This window comes from Lonchura striata, chromosome 36 (genome assembly GCF_050655825.1).
Source record: "Lonchura striata isolate lonStrDom1 chromosome 36, ASM5065582v1, whole genome shotgun sequence".
Classification (NCBI taxonomy): Eukaryota; Metazoa; Chordata; class Aves; order Passeriformes; family Estrildidae; genus Lonchura; species Lonchura striata.
This window is the reverse complement of record NC_140738.1, coordinates 6,021,594-6,040,788: the sequence shown is the minus strand read 5'-3', so window position 1 is coordinate 6,040,788 and position 19,195 is coordinate 6,021,594. Positions and strand designations below refer to the sequence as shown.

At 53.4% G+C, this 19,195-nt stretch overlaps 1 protein-coding gene across 1 annotated transcript in view; it reads right to left on the bottom strand.

Annotated features, from left to right (window-relative positions):
• Positions 1-2,909: 2,909 nt before the first annotated feature.
• LOC110484395 (uncharacterized) overlaps positions 2,910-19,195 on the bottom strand; it is a 36,193-nt gene continuing 19,907 nt past the window's right edge. Inside the window, exon 3 of the mRNA XM_085565440.1 lies at positions 2,910-3,599. Coding sequence (XP_085421566.1) covers positions 2,927-3,599 — 673 coding nt within the window. The 3' untranslated portion in view covers positions 2,910-2,926. The remainder of the gene's footprint in view (positions 3,600-19,195) is intronic.

Sequence of the window (19,195 nt, the reverse complement as noted above, 5' to 3'; positions counted from 1 at the left end):
CAGAGGCAACCCCGGCACAGAGGAAGACCGGCCCCCACTGCCACCAGATCTTCAGAGGAAAACTATGCCCTTCTAAAGATCACCACTGCAGCTGCAATTCATCAATCACTGCAAGGGGAGCAATCGTCCCAGCAGGACTGCTACTGGCACCCCGACTCCTCAGGTTCTGGACTTTTTCACTGGTTTTGTTTGTACCGATTGCATTTGCCTTTTTAAATTGTTGTCTAGTTTTCTCCTAGTAAAGAATTGTTACTCCCATTCCCATATCTTTGCCTGAGAGCCTTTTGATTTAAAACTCCTAGTAATTCAGAGGGAGGGGGTTTACCTTCTCCATTGCACAGGAGGCTTTAGCCCTCCTTCACAGATTCCTGTCTTGTCGAACTTAGACACTGACTCAGGTGTAAAACAATTCGGTGTTTCTCACATCTGCGGACCAGCCTCACCAGGTGATACCAGTGACACAAAGCTCAGAAGAATTTATGAATTTATCAGGGGGCCTGAAACAACAGGGTGGAACCATGAGAAGAAATCAAAAACATCGACTTAATCTACAGAATGTCCTGCAGACAAGTCAGAGGTGAGACCCAAACACGAGTTCCTGGGAGACCCAAACCTCCCGGGAGTGTTTGAATAATGTCAAAACTCAGGAGTGTGTTCGTGGCCCTGCAGTGGAACCGGATCCGGAGAACGAAGGGTTAAGTTGAGGGGGAGTTCTTTGGCCAGCCCCAAAACCCTTTTTTATCCCTGATTAAACTTTGTTTAGTAATCCCTTAGTGAACTTTGTTTTTCACACCCGGCTGGGATTTGGGGGGGCCGGGGGGGTCCCTGGACAGCCCCCGCTGCTGAGCACTGACCCCCCCTCACCGAGCACCGGGACCCCCCAAAAACCGCACCCGCACCCCTTCAGTGCCCCCGACCCCCCCGAGCACCGGGCCCGGACCCCCCTTTGTGCCCCCCACCCATCACGGGGGTTCTGCCCCCTCCCCTTTGACCCCCCAGAGCCGTGGGACCCCCGGGAACAGCGCCAGGACCGGGGGGGCCCAGGGATGTGAGAATTGGATTCGTAAAGGATTCCCAAATCCTGGCAGAAAGCTCACACTGCCTTGGACTTGTCCATGCAAACTCTGAGATTTTATTGTGCCAGCGAGCAGCTGCAAGGAATTATCAATAATCGATATCAGTATGAGCACCTGAGCAAAATGCTGGGGGTCAATAGGAACCTGCAAAAGGCAACAGAGAAATGCCAAACCCAACAGAAAAAGCAGAAAAATGCAAAAGGCAACAAGGGAATGCAAAAGCCTTCTGAGTCCTCTCAGAATGTCCCCAGGTGCGGCTGGTAACGTCATCCCAGAAACTCCCATCAGCATGTGGAACAATGCCCATGAAAATTCCCAGAAAATTTTCCGAATTGGTCTCAAATCCCGCGCGAGGAGGGGACTGGTGACGCCAGCGCTGTCCACCAGGATGTCACTGTCCCTGATGGCATCAGAGCGGTGCCATCGCTGCAGCAGCCTGGGGAGATCCTCCACGGCTTTTTGGCACCGCTGGGCCAGGGCGCGCCTGCTGGGGCCACCGGGGCCGCCGGAGCCACCACAGGGACTCAAGAGGAGGTCGTGGATGTCCCCAAGTGTCCCCAGCAGGTGATCCTTGCCCAGGCAGGCACTGGCATCCCACAGCTGCTCAAACTCGGCCACTTTGGCCACCAAGGCCTCAGGGACATCGGGGGACGCCTTCTTTGTCCCCTCCAGGATGGCCTCGATGTCCCCGAGCCAGCGCTGCAGCTCCTCGGGGAACCACCTGCCTCCTTCACACTCTTCCACCAAGCGCTCCAGCGGCCCCAGGGCCACCTGTGCCCAATGTCCCCTTCTGGTGGCCACCATGGCTTGGCTGCTGGCCACCACGGCCTCTCCCACGGCCTCGTTGGTGGCCGCAGCCACCTGGGCCTTGTGCGTGGCCCTGCCGAGGCCCTCTTTTCCCTGCCCAGGGCCACCTTCAGCTGCTGGGCTGTGGCCACCAGGCTGCTCCCAGCTGTCCTCCTGCGGGTGGCCACGTTCTGCAGGTCCCCGGCCCGGATGGCAGCGATGGCCGCGTCCCAGCGGGCGTCACGGAGCTCGGTGGCATCCCAGGCCAGCAGGGCCCGGCTGTCCTCGAGCCTGACCACCAACTCCTGCCAGGCCCAGCCCGCAGCTCTCACATCGGCCCAGGTGGCCCTGGGGTGGCCCCAAGCACGGCCAGGGCCCGGCCCAGGGAGGGGACACCACGGTGGCCCAGGGAGGTGACACCGCCCTGCTCCAGGGTCTCACGGAGACTCCAGGTGAAGTTCCTCAGGTTCCCATGCAGGGACTCTGGGGACATGAGCTGCTGCTCGTCCCTCTGTAACCTGGTCACGGTGGCTGCCACCTCACCCAGGGTGGCCACCACATTCACCAGTGACTCCAGCTGGTAAGGGGACACCTGGGGAAGGGACAGGGGAGGTGTCAGGGACCTGGTGGCACTTGGGGCCTCCTGCGGTGGTCCCTGTGTCCTCCCAGGGTCCCCTTTGTCCCCTCCTGAGGGCTCTGATGTCCCTCTGTCCCTTTGTCACCCCCTCATCCCCTCTGTCACACCCCTGCCACCCCCCACTGTCCCCTCTTCTTGCCCAGGGAGCATTAAACTGTGTCTGTGTCTCCCACAGTTTCTGCTCAGTCAGGCCTCAGATATCGGGCCCCTTTATCAGCTCCATTGCTTTTCTCTCTGTTTTATTCTCCATACGGGGGCACCAGGGCTCTGCCCAACGGGGGTCACTGGGGATCATCCAGCCCGGATCCTCCCATGGGGAATGGAGCTGCAGCAGCGCACCAAGCTCTTCCCTCACTTTCTTCCCTCACTCCAAGCTCTTCCCTCACTCCAAGCTCTTCCCTCACTCGGGGCACTCACAGGGCTTCCCTTAGTGGTGCCTCCGTTGGTGTTTGGTCAAGGTTGATCTCTGTATGAAGCTCTTCCCACACTCCCCACACTCGTAGGGCCTCTCCCCGGTGTGGATGCGCCGGTGCACGGTGAGGTCGGAGTTGTGCTTGAAGCCCTTCCCGCAGTCAGGGCAGCGGAAGGGCCTCTCCTCGGTGTGACTCCGCTCATGACTTAGGACATCGGAGCTGGTCCGAAACCTCTTCCCACACTGGGGACACTCGTAGGGCCTCTCCCCAGTGTGGATGCGTTGGTGTGTTCTCAGGTCTGAGCTCCACCCAAAGCTCTTCCCACATTCCAAGCACTCATAGGGCCGTTCCCCATTGTGGATAACCTCGTGCTGGATCAGGCCAGACATGCGTATGAAGCTCTTCCGACACTTCCCACACTCGTAGGGCCTCTCCCCGGTGTGGATGCGCCGGTGCACGGTGAGGCTGGAGTTGCGGTTGAAGCCCTTCCCGCAGTCGGGGCAGAGGAAGGGCCTCTCCTCTGTGTGAATCCGCTCATGTCTGAGGAGAGTGGAGCTTCTCTGAAACCTCTTCCCACACTCCCCACACTCATAGGGCCTCTCCCCAGTGTGGATCCTCTGGTGCTCGATCAGGTTGGATCTCCACCTGAAACCCTTCCCACATTCCAAGCACTTGTGGGGCTTCTCCCTGCCATGAGGCTTCTCCACCAGCTCCGAGCTCCGCCTGGATCTCTGCCCGCCTTCCTGGCTCAGGGGGACTCTTTCCTCCCCACAGCTCCCTGGGCTGGGTTTGCAGCTCCTCCTCCTGCAGCATCTCTGGGGCTTTTCCTCCTCCTCCATCCAGCCACACCCTGGAAATGACAAATCCTGGTTTGGGGAAAGAACAAGAGGAGAGCACCTTGGAATGCAGGTTCCACCTTGCCCAAGTTCATCTCAGGAAGTCATTGGGAATCTTGTGTCTGTAAGAACCACCAAAACACCAAGATTCAGCCCAAACACACCACAAACTTCAAGACACAGATGAAAAACTCCCCAAACATCACAAGTCAGCAAAACCTCCTCCAAAACATAAAGATTCAGCTGCCACATAAAACCAAAGCACCAACATTTAACCCAAGAAAGCTCAGAAACACCAAGATTCACCCCCTGAAAATCGTGGATACCCCTCCACAGTCACCTGCTGCATGTGGGGGGAGCACCGCTCCTGGGGCTGGGGGGAGGCTGCAGACACAGGGAGGGGTGGAACCTTCTGCTGCTTCCTCTTTCTGCTCCTCCTCCTCCTCCTCCTCCTCGTCACTCCTCATTCTCACACGCCTCTTCCTCCTGCTATTCCTCCTTCTCCTGCACAATCCCACCCTCTCCTGCCACCTGCATCCTTTGACCATTTTGTTCCTAAAGCCTGCTTCTCCTTCCCTTCTCCTCCTGCCCCCAGGCCCAGCACCCACTGCCGGCTCCCTCTTCCCCCCAGCCCCACAGCATCCCAGCGCAGGGGCAGGGATGGAGCTGGGGCAGGTCGGGCTGGGGCAGCGCTGGGCTCTCGGCCGCTCCCGCCCGCACTCGGTCCCCACTGCAGCCGCTCCCGCCAGGACAGCGCGGGGGGGCCCGGCCTTGGCGCTGCCCCACTCCCACCTCCCCAAATTCCCCTCGCGGGGCCATGGGGCCGAGGGGGGGCGCAGGTGGGTCCAGGTGGGGAACGCGGGGAGCTGCGAGTCTGCCTGGCAACTGGTGAGTCATCAGCGCCGCGGGCTCTGATTGGCTGAGCTCTGCCCGAGCCCTGGGGCTGCAGCACAGAGGGGACACCCTGCTCCAGGGGGGATGTCCCACAAACGGGGGACCCCATGGAAGGAACCACAGGAAAGTGTCTTTACAAACAGATGCTCTGAATCTGCTCGGAGATAGGGCCAGGGACCTGTTCATAAGGAAATGACAGGAGACACCATCAGTTTCAGAAAATGTTATCAATTGATGGCACAAACTGCTGCTCAGCCAAGGTCCTGCTCAATTCATGAACTTCCAGAAGAACAAAAAAGACTTAACAGAGCCATGAATATCGTTTGCTATATAACAGCAGGGAGCATATCAAGGTGGGTATGTAGTAGGTGGACTGGGAAGTCTGTAGCTCTCAAGAACTTCAGCAAGTGGGGAAAGCAGAGGGAGATGTGGCCAGGAAAGTTCAGATGAAAAAGAGACTGTGTCCTCCAACAATTGGAGAGATCCCATGGGGAATGTCCCATGGCCTCTCCCATTTTTAGGAATGAAATTCCATTTACAGGACTCCTCTGTCTGCTTTGTGGATAGAATCCTCTGCTGATGTCTATTTTTCCACACACCCTGGGGTTCATCCCGAATTCCTTCCACCCTCCGGGGTGGCGGGCAGGGAGTGCAGCTGAAGGCGCCTCACCCACTTTGGGTGATCGGCTCCCTTGGCTGGCGGCGGCACCGGGGATTGATTGGGGACCCGGGAGTGACCAGGAGATAGATGAGTGACACATCAGGGGGTCTGTGAAGAGTCAGCAGGGAGAGAGCACTGAAAATCTCATCAGTGTGTGCCCTGGGATCCTCGGGGAGTGAACATGGCAGGGCACCCATGGAGGGGAGAAAAGGGAAAGCCAGGGAGGGTCCTGGACAAAGGGATGATGATCCCAAAATGTCTCTGAAGGGTCCCTTGGGAGAATGCAGAGGAAGTGGAAAAGGGATTTGGACAACAGGGTATGAATGGTGTTGGTGTGCTGGGAAGGAATCAGGTGAAGGGGAGTGTGCAGCAATATGGTTCAGGCAAGAAGCAGCAGGAGGAATCTATGTGGTAAGAATAAGGATGATGGCAAAGAGGAGGAAGAGAAAAATACTCTAGATTGGGATGTTTTTCCACAGAGTCTTAACTTCACAATTTACCAGCTATTATTTTGAATTCCCAGTTGCCCAGACAGGAAAAGCAGGAGGTCAGGATGGCAGGGGTTTCTCTGCGGTGGCAGCGGCAGCACCGGGCGCAGAGGTGCGGCACCGGGAGCACGGGCTGGGGCCTGTGGGGAGCTGCGGGGCCGGGCCGGGGCTGTGGGGCAGCCGGGGCTCAGCGCCGGGCGCTGCCTGACCCCACCAGCCCCGGGCAGGGCCGGCAGTGGCCCCCGGCCCCCAGGAGGCTGCGGGACGCCCCGGCCGCTGCCCGGCCCCGGGGAGCTGCCGGCCCTGCCCGCCGGGGGGGCCGCCTTTGGACACTGCGGCAGGACAGGCACCGGCTCTGCCACACGGGCTGGGCAGGGACCCTGAGCACAACGGGGAACACAAAGGAACAGCTGGGAAATGCAGAGTGCACATGAAGGATCAGGATTTGCTGTTCAGGATTTGCTTTGGGTCCCTGCAGAAAGGAAAGGTTTTGCAGAAAGCTCAGCAGCTCTCAGAGGATGAGTACCCACAGGCAGTGACCGGGGCTGCAGGAGTGGCACAAGAAGCCCTGCAGCACTTGGGCACAAGGGCACAGCAGCTGAAGGCAAGAAGGGATGAGCAAAAGGCCAAGCTGAAGGCAAAGGCCACGGCAGAGTTCCCACAGCCCCTGAGGGATCAACCCCAGGGCCCAAGGGGGCCCCAGCACCCAGGGCATGACGGGGTCGGCCACAAGCACCTGGCAGAGGCATTGCCCTCCTGGCCAGGGCAGAGCCCACCCAAACAGCCCCTGGGAAGGAGTCAGGGCTCCAGCTGCAGCCCACAAGGACACTGCAAGCACAGACAGCAGCACCCTCAGCAGGAGCAAGTCCACCCCTGCATGGACATGGATTGGCAGGGCTCTCTGAGCTCCCATCCCACCGGGGACCCACCACACTGGAGCCCTGGAGAACATTCAGGCTGCGTCTGCATCCAGAGGAGGCCTCTCCTGATGGACACGGGGGCCTCTCCATCCACTCTGAATATTACACCTAACGGGGGAAAATTGTAAAGGAGTGTTTTCATTATTAAGGGAATAAATGGGAAAGCTGAGCTGGTGTCATTTGTTCATGCACTATTAGGAGCTGAAGAGGATAGGTTTGAAATAAACTAATTTCTTTTTCTTCCTACTCTGATTTTTATTAACTAGGAAGGAATTTGATGGTGGCATTGTAATATTGTAAAAGGTGATACAGAGGCTATTGCTGCTGTACCTTTGTGTCAAATGTCTGGCAAGGCCAATGCTGAAGGGAACCAGAGGTGTGGGCAGCCCCATGGAAAGACGGAAAATTTGATGTGGAGCCTCTCCAAATTACTTGGAAGCAACCAGGACAAGTGGTGTCTAAAAGCAACACCCTGTTCCAGGGGAGGGAAGGAAGAGCTCACAGCCTGGTATGGAGTCCCTGCTAAAGGCAGGGCTCTTGGAGCCAGGGATGTCTCCCTACAGCACTCCTATCCTGCCAGTCAGGGAATCAGATGGCTCCAATGAGGAGGACAAGAACAAGTGCTAGACAAAGCCCCTCTGAAATGGCTGAATTTTCTGGCTAAAAGTCATATGTTGAGTATTTGAAAAAAAATTGCAAATGGTGGAGAAAAAGGTTAAATATATGGGACATAATTTGACTGAAGGATTGACCCAGAGAGAGTCTAGGCAATTTCAGATGTAAAGAAGTAAACTAAAATAAGGAAAAGACCAAAACGAGCTGCAACAATTCTGAGAATTAAAACACAAATACACAACGTGGATTGAGGATTCTCTGTTCCAGCCAGAACATTGTAGGACTTTTTAACCCCAGACAGCCTCCATGCTGTGGTATGGACAGGAGAAAGTGAGCAAAACTTGAGAAAATGAACAACCAAAACTATTGATGCCTCAGCTCTGGCTCTTCCAGACTCAGAAAAGAAATTGGAATTGTAGGTGAATGTTCAACAGGGCCATGCCAAAGGAATCCTTGGGCCAAAATGTTTCACCCAGTGGCCAGATTGCCCTCATTGGCTGCAAAATTGTGCAGCCACAGCTTCAATGGGAACCAAGGCCCAAAACCTGATGACAACAGGATCTCCAACTGTTCCAGTCTGCCATCAAGTTCAAGCTTTGATAACCAAAAGAGCCTCGCAGTGGATGAGCAGTGCTCGGTTATTAGAGTGTGAAACTTGTTCAGTGGCACAGGAGGATTCAGAACTGAGGACATGGGAAGGGTTTAACCCAGCCTCCTGTTTGAACAGCCCACAGAGGGGCTGGGAAGAAACCCAGCACTGCATTCAAGTGACACAGCTCCAGACCCAGCCTGGGGGAGACTCAGGAGACATTCCCTGGCCTGAGGCAGAAAATGTCTTTGTGGATGGCTCTTCAAGGGCAGCAGAAGGGAAAAGAGTTCCAAGACACGCTGTTATTGAGGAAAGGGAATCAGACAAAGCGCAGGTTACCCCCCATGGTCAGCTCAACCGGCACAGCTGTGTGTGCTTGTAAGAGCCTGGCACTGAAATGCCCTGAGCAGGAAGGCTTCAATATCTTCTGGTGACACCATCTCACCTAACAGGGGGGCAAAAGCAATTCTGATTGCTCAGCGACCACTGGAACACTTATTAAGGTAAGTGTAAAAGAAGTAATTAATATAAAAGGGATTGTGGAAGAAACAGACTCAGACAAGCAGAACTCATTCTCCAGGAAAGATCCTCCAGGGGCTTATGGAAGCTTTAGGAATACAGTGGGACCTCCAGAACCCCTGGCACCCCCACAGCTCAGGCTGGGTACAAAGAATGAATGGGGAAAGAAAGAAACACCTTTGGAAGCTGGGGATAGAAACCAGGATGCCATGGGTACGGCTTTTGCCATTGGCTTGGGCAAGAAGAAGAGCCAGACCCAGGGCAGATACTAAATTATTTCCCTTGCATTTGATCTCGGGAATTCCTTACTCTGGTAATTCTCCACCTAGTGCAGGGTGGAGATAAGGGATGCACATTTAAAGCAGTCTGTGGCCAGAATCCTGTCTCTGGTGCAATCTCTCCCAGGAAGCTGGGCTGGCACAGAGCCTGCCTTGGCACTTTGCTGCTGCCAACATCCAAGCAGGACATGGGCTCTGCCTAAGGAGTGCAAAGCAGCACCACTGGTGGCCAAGTGGCGTGGCCCATGCCAAGGGGCCCCGAGGCCAGAAACAGCCGCCAGCACAGCTGAACACGGGGGGACCCCTCAGCCTGGGCTCCAGGTCTCTGCAGCCCCGGAGATTTGCACTTCCCACCTGCAGCAGGAGGATGGGAGGCCCCCCTGAGCCTGCACTGAAGGCAGCGCAGCAGCAGCCAGGGCTCCACAGCGGGGCAAGGCCCTGGGCCTGCCCACACCTCCTCTGCTGAAATCCTCGGCCTGGCCACCCTCCCTGGGCAGCTCATGCCACCGGGGCCAGCCCTTGCTGCCACTGCTGCAGCTTCAGTGCTCGCTGGGCCTGCACTGCCACAGCTGCTGGGAGACACCGGGACAATTCCACTCTGGCTCTCACTCACACTCACACACTGCCCTGCCTGCCACTGCATCCATGGAAAATAGACCAGCTCATAGACTTGAACATTGTTAACCTTTGATTTCTCTACTCAGGCTTGCTTTGCCTTGGCCTTGGGGAAAGAAATGTTAAAGGTTTTGTTAAGGGATGTTACACCACTCAGTGGAGATGAGTTTAACACCTCAACACACTGGGAATGGCCCAAAAGAGACCCACAAAGATAACGACCAGCAGCAAAACGTCAACCCCAGCAGCAAACAGCAACCAACACCTACCCCAGACACTGCCCCCGGCAGGGCTGCAGACACCTGGCCTGCAAAAGGCTGAGAAGGAAATCCAGCACTTCCCACCTCATTAAGAGCAGAAGCAAAGAAATCCGGGTCCAACAGGAAACCAAATACTAAAAACTGCACAACTCGAAACTACAGAACATTAAACCAATGCATTTAGACTGTATGAAGTTTGGGAAACATCTAAAACCCACGTGTTATGGAACAATTTTCTTTGCACACTCGGGCTGTGTGGGGATGGAATGATTTCTGTTGCACATCCTGGCCAGAATCAAGGAATGCCTTGACTCTAACACTAAACCTATTGGTGGAGTTTTTCTTTTTCCTGCAGTTCCAATGCAAAGTTTAGAGAATTAGAGTATTTTTTTTGTAATAATCCCACTTCAATATTGCCAGTTATGTTTGGGTCAGGGATGTGAGAATGAATTTTTACTCCAAGGAGAAGTAGAAAAGAACTGAATTGCCTTGGAATTTTTTTGTGTATGTTTCTGTAAGAGATACCAAAATTTTGGTCTGGGTTTTTCAACGTTCACCTTTAGGCAGCATTTTGCAAAACTAGAAGAGATTTAAAGGTGACCCTTTAAGTCACAAATATTAAACGGATTATTTGAAGGAAAAAAAAATAAAGCAGCAGGTTGTGGGGGGGGCACACGTGAGGCTGCTGAAGGCTGCTGTGGAAGAGAAGCTGCATTCCAGGCACCCAGAAGGAACTTCAGAAATGCAAATTAACACTGCAGGGGTAAAGTGGAGACAATGTACCTGGCTCTTCTTGCCTGGGGCAGGAATTGGCTGATTCCCTCTGCCCCTCACCCCAAGCTCTGCCTGCTTGCACAGATGGAATCTGCACAGCTGAAGGCAGAGCCCATGCTGAGGATCTCTGACTCTGCAACAGAAATGGCTGAAGCTGCAAAGGGAAACAGCAAATGGAGAATGTTGTGAAAACTTCACTAAAATAAGGGGGAGATCATCCCTCTGCCCACTCCAACACCTGCTGTCCCTGTCTGTGCTGTACAGGGTGTATCAGAGCACTGGGATTGTTGCTATAGCAAGTTCAGGGAAATCAGCTGGAATTCAAGTATTTGATGATGTAATTAGAAAAAAGCAGTCAATTGACGCAGCCCCGGATGGAGGGAACACCCAAAAATGGGCAAAAGAATTGAAGGGCCACCAGAACAAATCCTACAACACCATGGGCCAGCCCCTGGGACCTGAATCAATTCATATCAGGACACAGAGAACCCATTTATTATTTCAATGGCATCATTAAATTACAAGCTGTCCTCGGAATAAGAACCAACCAGACAGCTCCAGCTCCTGACCTTCCTGCCGACCAAGCCACTGAAATGAGGAACACAACATTTCACCAGGGAATGGGATCAGATTATCTGTTAGCAGAAAAAGGAGGAGTTTGTGGAAAACTAAATGGCTCAAACTGCTGTTGGCAAAGAGATGACGAGAAAACTGCTAAAAATGATAAGAAAGGAAATAGGAGAGCAGTTTATGTATTGGTCCAAACATGGAAAGGATGGGAATGGGACACACTTTCCTGGCTCCCCAGCACACCAGGGGTTAAAGGAATGCTGCTTCTCCTCTTCTGTGCTGCAGCAACTCTCATCTTTTTACCATGCTCCACACCTTGGCAGTGCAGCTCATCCAGCAGCTGAGCCAGGGCATGCAGGTGGCAGCCAGGCCTCCTGATCCACAAACGGCTACAAAAGGACAGGGAATGAGGGCACCGAGAATAATCCCAAAACCAAAGAGGACCCGGGAAGGACAAAACAGAGTCAAAGAGTGAATCTGCCTGGACATAGGGCCGGGCACTTGTAGATAAGGGGAGAAACCATCAGTTCCAATAAATGTTTCAAATTGACCCAGACAGCTGCTCAAAGTCCCGCTACATTCCCGAACTTCGAGGAGAAGAACAAAGACTTAACAGAGCCATGAATATCGGCTGTTATACAAAAGGAGGGTGCACATTAACGAGGACAGGCTCCAGGCGCATCGAGAAGTCTGAACCTTCCAAGGATCTCAGCCGGTGGGCAAAGGCAGAGGGAGATCGGCCGGGAAAATGAGGATAAAAAGGAGGCTGCGGGCTACAGCCACGGCAGAGAGCGCACGGCAAATGCCCCACGGCCTCTGCCCCTGCTCGGCAATAAAGTCACTTTGACAGGACTCCTCGCTCTCCCCCGGGCACACGAACCTCCGGCGACGGGAATTTCCCCGCCCGCTGCCGGCCGCGGGGCAGCCCCTCTGTCCTACCCACAGCAGCCGGGCCGAGCCAGCGCTGCTCCGGCAGCGGCTCCTGCCCGGCCCCGGCGGGAAGGAGACCGCGGGCAGCCGCTCCCGCAGCGCCCTCAGCCCGGGGCCGGCACGGGCCGGACACGGCACCGGCGAGCCGCCGGAGCCCCCTGCCGCCCCCTCCGCCCGCAGCCGGCCCCGAGCCCCCGCAGAGCCCAGCGCGGCTCCCACCTGCGCCGGGGCCGCCTCCGAGCTCCGCCGCCGCCGCCTCACCGCGCTCCGGCCGCTGCCGCCGCTGCCGGGCCCGCACAGCCGCTCGGCCAATGGCGGCGCTGCGCGGCCACGGCCGCCCTCAGCCCGCCGCCGGGGCCGCGCCGCGCCCCGCTCCCACCAATCAGCGCGCCGCGACCGCGACTGACGGCACCGGCGGCCAATGGCAGCGAGCTCGGGGCGGGCTCTGCGCACGGCCCCGCCTCGCCCCGCGCTCTCGGCGCCCCCGGGCTGCGTGAGGGGAAAGCCGGAGATGAGGAACAGCCCCGGCACGGGCCCGGCCCGAGCCGGGATTGAGCTGCCCGCACAAACAAACTTCTCCGCGCCTCCCGCCACGGCTTTCCCGGCCCTGCGCCTCCCGTGCCTCCGCCTCTGCGGGAAGCCCAGGAGCTTCACTTCTCCTGCCCCTCGTTAGCGCATCAGTGCTTCGCTTTGATTTCCCCCGAAAAGGGAAACCTGCCCCAAGCCCTGTGGGTGGGTGGGGCAGGGGAGAGATTTCTGGCAGAAAACTCCAAAGATTCGGAGCAGGAGAAGGAGAAGTCAGTGCAGAGCCTTAAATGCAGCTTTCCCCACGCCTCCCTGCTCCCAGCTGCACCTCCTCCCCCGGCAGGGCAGGAGACAGGGAATGGGGCCATGCTCAGCTCATCCCCCGGGGCTTCTCCCTCTGCTCAGGGACAGGAGTCGTTCCCTGCTGCACCCTGCGCTCTCTCCCGGCCGAGACTTCTCCAGGAACTTCTCGGAGCGGAGTCCATCCCCTGGGCACAGCCCCCTCCGAGTGCTGCAGCGTGGGTCACTGTGCCACGGGCTCAGTCCTGCCAGGACAGGCTGCTCCAGCGGGGCCCCTCTGCCCGCGGGCTCACAGCCTCCTCTCAGGCATCGCCGAGCTCCAGCCCGGCTCCTGCAGGGGCTGCAGGGGATCTCTGCATCCCCATGGACCTGCAGGGGATCTCTGCATCCCCATGGACCCGCAGGGGATCTCTGCATCCCCATGGACCTGCAGGGGGATCTCTGCATCCCCATGGACCTGCAGGGGGATCTCTGCCTCCCCATGGACCTGCAGGGGGATCTCTGCGGCCTCATTGTAATATATGTTATGGAATAATTTGTGCTTATGTAAAATATACATTAAGTCAGTTGTGCTTTTAGAAAAAGATTCTTAAAGTTTTATATGACCGGTGGCTGCAGCCAGGGCTGGAAAACCAGAGTTGGCAGAGAAAGAAAGACCTAATTTACAAATGAAAAAAGGTATCTCGGTGCAGAGATGGGCTCTTTCCGGGGACAATCCAGGAGACACCCAACGTTTAACCCCTGGTCTGCCGGGGAGCCAGGAAACCGTGTCCCATTCCCATCCTTTCCATGCTTGGACCAATACAGAAACTGCTTTCCTATTTCCTTTCTTATCTTTTTCAACACTTTCCCCTTGTCATCTCTTTGCCAACATCAGTTTGAGTAATTTAGTTTTCCACAAACTGCTTTTTTTTCTGCTAACAGATAATCTGATCCCATCCCCTGGTGAAATGTGTTCCTCATTTCAGTGGCTTGGTCGGCAGGAAGGTCAGGAGCTGGAGCTGCCAGCTCCAGCTGGTTGGTCCTTATTCCAAGGACAGCTTGTAATCGAATGATGCCATTGAAATCATAAATGGTTTCTCTGTCTCCTGATAGGAATTTGTGAAAAATGCCAATCATTTGGTTTTTAAAATTTTAAAAGTTTAATAATAATAAAATGGTGAGAAAGATAGGAATAGAATTAGAGTGATAAAAATTTAGAGTTAAGACAATTACAAGACAATAAAAAAGAAAGAATATCTGAGGTCCAGATGCTCTCAGGCACTTAAGCCAAGAGGAATGTACCTTGTGAATGAAGAAATCACCCCTAAAACAATACACTGTTGCATATTCATATATCCTTCATGGTTATACATACATTATATTTGAAACAAAAAACTCTGCCTGTTGTATGTCAACTGCTTTCTTTAATTCCCACGGGGTCTTCAAGTCTGAGCAAGGCGTGAAGAAATCAGCTTCTTCTAATAAGAAAACCATAAATTGCTCTTCTCTGGAGAATTTGTGTGTTCCTTGAAGCGAGTATCTCATTCCTTAAACCCCCCACACACACACATACATAGTTTCTTTTTTAACTACTAAAGCTTCATTTTATCTACAAAGCTACATTTACCATACTGTTATATGTAGCAGATATAATTGGCACAATTTCTAATATGATATATGTGATATTGAATATTTGTTAATTTGTTAGAACACTGTAACACTCTACACGTTTGTATAAGCATTCCCCCCCACCCTCGCAGGTGAGACCGGGTGTATATTGGAAACTGATTTACAAGTAAGAAGGTGCGGCTCCCCAGGAGATGGGCCATGGCTGGGGAGATGCAGGAACCCCAGGTGCTGATCCTTGCCTGAAGGACCCGAGATGGATATCATGGAAATCCTTGGGCAGACACAGGTGAATGCAGCCTTCCCTCCCGTAAATTTCATCAAGGGATTCAAAAAACTCCAGACACTGAATTGTTCTCCCTCATCACCAAAGCAGAAAATCTTATTAACATGTGGACTCTGAAGAGAAGAAAAGACTGATTACTGAAACCTTGGCCTCAGGAAGAATTTTCCCTATAAAAACCGCTTGTGCCAGGATGGAGGTGTGTAGGCATAGAGGAAAACCTCTGCTGAGGCTGACCTCTTTGTTGCACACCCAGGGCCGACCCCAGGCTCGGCTCTGTTCTTTCCTTGTGGCTGGCCTAGATAGAATTTGATTGCAAAATAAATATTTTATTTTTTCATATTAATTTGGCTGGACAAATTTTCATTTATAACAGTTGTAATACATAAAAGGAAGAATCCCCATTTCTTCCACCATCCCATCCTCAATACATTACCCCACCAGTTAGTTTTTAACACTGTTTTCCCATTTTTGGATTGGTGTCTGGGTTGTTTTTTTCTAGGATGACCTCCCCGTTGTCATCTATTTTCAACAATCTGATATATTAAACTTTCCACAAACACCCCCTTCATTAGCCAATAAACAGTCTAAAGCCAGCCTATTCTGGTACACTGCAGTTTTTCCCCATTTTCCCTGCAGGTACTTAATTTGGATGGGTTATAACAGTGGCTGTTGACATGGGTGTGTGTAACAAAAAGGAACTTTGGTTTCTTTCCATGTGATACTTTCTGTAGCATTTGTGACACGACCTTGCTGCTATCTCAGAAGGGAAAAGACAACAAATGAGAGACAAAAACAGGAATGACAGAGGTCTGGCATGGCTTATACCCCCACCTCCCCTGCCTGTGGGGTTGCTGCCCACAGCAGGTATGTGTGATCTTCTCGCTGGTGAGTACAGTGCTCAACCCAGGCTTGCCCTCTGTTTCCCTTGTCACTCCTTTTTGCTGATTTTTCTATGCAAGTCCTTTTCAACGCTCCTTTGGTGTGTTTTGGTGTTGTCCATTTTAGATGTGATAGTCCATTCCTCACATTTCTTCACAAGTCCTCTGCCTCTGTTTCCCACTTTCTCTAACAACCTGAATACCACCTTCTTTCAACTACTCAGAAAGTCCTTTCTCTCACAATACCATTCAACACAATCCACCTCCCTCCAAGGAGATAAAGTAAAGCTCAAAATAAACAATCTACATTATATATACTTCCATTAATCTACATTTACTCACTTTTATTTTTCACTCACTCTCACATACAAGGTACCTTTTACTTTCAAACAGTCTACATTACATATCTACACCCTGAGTGCTCATGGAATGTTAATCCATCAACCCAGCAGGTTTAATCCTGGATGTCTCTCAACCCAGCAGAATTTTAGGTGTTACTGTTTTCCAACCCCAGATCCCCTTGGACATTTTTAACCTTCAGTCCAGCTGTGTTGTCCAACCCCAGATCCCCTTGGGCATAACCTCAATCCGCAACCCTGAGTGCTCTTGGAATGCAAATCCCCCAAATCCTCCTCTGGAAGGAGCCCCCAGAAAACAAACCCCCACGGCTCCTCCCCACCCACCTGATTCGGGAAGAATTTTCTCTGAGAGAAGTGGAAAAGAACCTCTTTATTTAAAAAACAAAACACTCCCCAGCACTAAAAAAAAATGAACAACACCAGATGACAACAAAACTCTTTCACCACTCTGCAGAGATGACAAATCCAGAAAGTCTATCCTGGGGGTGGACGCCCGGGTCTGGGCGCTGGGGATTGCTCTGGGCACTGGGGATGGCTGCTGCAGATCACAGAGCGCAGGCTCCCGGTGCTCCTCGGGGTTCCCAGGTCCCAGTCCAGAGCAGGTTGGATGGTATTCAGAAGAAGGAAAGGGAAAGAAACAGTCCAGGCAAAGAACTGGACTGCCTAGTTAAACTAACTAACAGGAAAAAGCAAAGGCAAGAGCGGAAGCAAGAGCAAGCAAACAAAGCCAGCAAAAGCAAGCCAAGCCAGCCAGCACAAGCCTCTTGTGGAGAACAGACCATGGGGGGAGGTGAGCCAGCTGATAACAAGACAAAACAAACCTTCACTTTCAGAGTCAGTTCTGAGAGCACAGAACAGAATATCAAACATGAACAGAACCCACGATTGGGGATACAAACACCAGAACCTCACCCTGGGACACCTGGGTTTCCACATCAGCAAGAGACAGTTCCTGACAGTCAAAGGGTCAGCAGCAGGGTCCTCAGCACATCCGTTCCTTAAATGTTATCTGGCCATACAGACGGTTTTAGCTACTTCCACAAGTATTTAAATCAACATTGGCTGTTTCACAAATACCTCTGAGTTATTACTGTCAGTTAGTTACAAAAATAAAAGCATTAGTTATTATTTCACAACTACAGCTATTTCTGCAAAAGTTAACATTCTAATGCATGACACATGGCATCCAGTTCAATATTTTGCAATAGCCAAAACTAGTATGTATGTTTTTCACACTGTGCACAAACTAAACTATCAGCCATGAATGAAGTTCTGAGGATATGAGCTACACAGGGGCCAGGGCATTGGCAACAAAAAGCTGACAAATTATATTACAAACTGTACTGTATCAAAATCGTTGTGATTAAGAATAAGTTGCAGAAGTCAAGACATAAGAGCAAAAGCCACCAACTACATAGTTCTCTATAACAAACCCAGGGCAGGTGTTTCCCTTGCAGGGAGCACTGGGGCCTTCCCCGGGCCCCTTCTGCCCTCTGGCAGAGCCGGTGGCATTTTCCAGCACACGCAGTTTGTAACCAAGAGTCGGGTGCAGCCCAGAAGGCTCCGAGCGCCTCCTCCCAGGCTGACTCTGCAGATCCGAGGCTGCTCTGGGCTCTGCCAGGGCTCTGCTGGGGCTCAGCTCTGGGCCAGGCTGGGCCCGCTCTCCCCTCACATTGCTCCGGGCAGCCGAGTCACGGAGGGAGGAGGAAGGGACACCTCAAGGGACTTGAGGTTTAAAAGAGTTTTATTCAAAAAACTGCCATACCAAACAGGCTGTCATAAGAGCCGTAACAAACAGGCTGTCCTAACTACCATAACCAACTAGCACTGCTAACTACCATCACTAACTAGTTGTCCTAACTAACTACTGTAACTAAAAGCTGTCCTCCAGTGCTTCATCTCCTCCGCTGCTCCCTCAGTTGCTTTGCTGCGGTGATCAGAGGGGTCAGGCTGGAGAGAGGCTTGGCTGATGATAAAAACGGGTGCTGCCCAAAGGATAAAAAAGAAAGAAATGAACTGTTACTTTCTCACAGGCTCTGTTGCAACAGGACAAAGGGAAATGGTCAGAAACTCAGGAGAGGGAAGCAGGCTCAGGTTAGATCGCAGGCAGAATCTTTTTGCCAGGAGAGTGGGGAAACACTGACAGAAGGTGCCCAGGGATGTGGGAGGTGCCTCCTCCCTGGGAACATCCAAGCTCAGGCCAGGCAGGGCTCTGAGCACCGGACCTGCCTGAAGATGGCCCTGCTCCTTGTGGGGCACCAGGGGCAGATGCCCTCGAAAGGACCCTGCCAAGCCAAACCCGGCGAGGATTCTGCTTGCTTTGCGTGTGGAACGCAGCGAGGCTGGAGACTATCGGAGGGGCCCCAGCAGAAAACCCCTCCCTGGCGCTGCTGCTTCCCCTCAGCTGCTCGGCATTCACCTGCAGCAGCTCCTGGGCAGACCAGCGCTGCTCCTCGTCCGGCTCCAGGCTGCACTCGAGGAAGTCCCGCAGCAGAGCCGACAGGCGCCGGGGCTCCTGCAGCTGCGGGGTCCCGTTGTGCCGGATCAGAGCGCGAGCCTGCAGGAAAAGCAAACTCAGCGCTCTGCCAGCTTCCTTCCCACCCACAGGTGCTCACAGCGACCCCGGGTTCTCAGCCCCAGCTCCAGGGGCACTTTCCTCCCTGGCAGAGATGCTGCTCACAGCTCATTTTCCTATGCCAACCAAAAAACCCAAACCCTGGTGCTGCCACAGCCATTGGAAAGAGCTGATGTACTTGCTTCAAATTTTCAGGTCATCCTTACAGACAGAAGAGCTGGAACAGCATAAATCCCAAAGCAAATTGTTGTTGGAGACTGCAGAATATTTGTCTGTGTTGAGGTTCAAGTGCTCTGGGAATTCCCTTCCCCAGGTGCAGAAACCTCCAGCTGCTGCTCCCAGTGCAGGGTCACCCTGTGCTCACAGGGCTCTGCAGCCCCTGGAGAATTTGCCTCTTACCATGGCCCTCGTTTCCTTGAAGTAAGGAGGTTCTCCTTCCACCATCTCAATGGTCACAATGCCAAAGGACCAGATGTCCACCTTGGGGCCATAAGGACAACTGGTCACAACTTCTGGGGCCATCCAGTGAGCAGTGCCCACCATGGAGCTGCACCGGTCCTGCTCAGAGCTGAGCTGAGCACAGAGGCCAAAATCAGCTGAGGACAGAAACAAACACTGTCAAAGGCAGCTGGAATGAGGAAACCAAGCACCAAGACTTCCCATTCTCAGTCTGAGAATGGAGTAGTGAAGTCAGCTGGAAAAGTGCTGAGGGCTGTAGCCAAGGGAAGGTGGAACTGGACCCTTAAAGAAACCCTCAGCTTTCATGCAGTGGCTTTTACTGATTCCCTTTAAGATTTAGATTC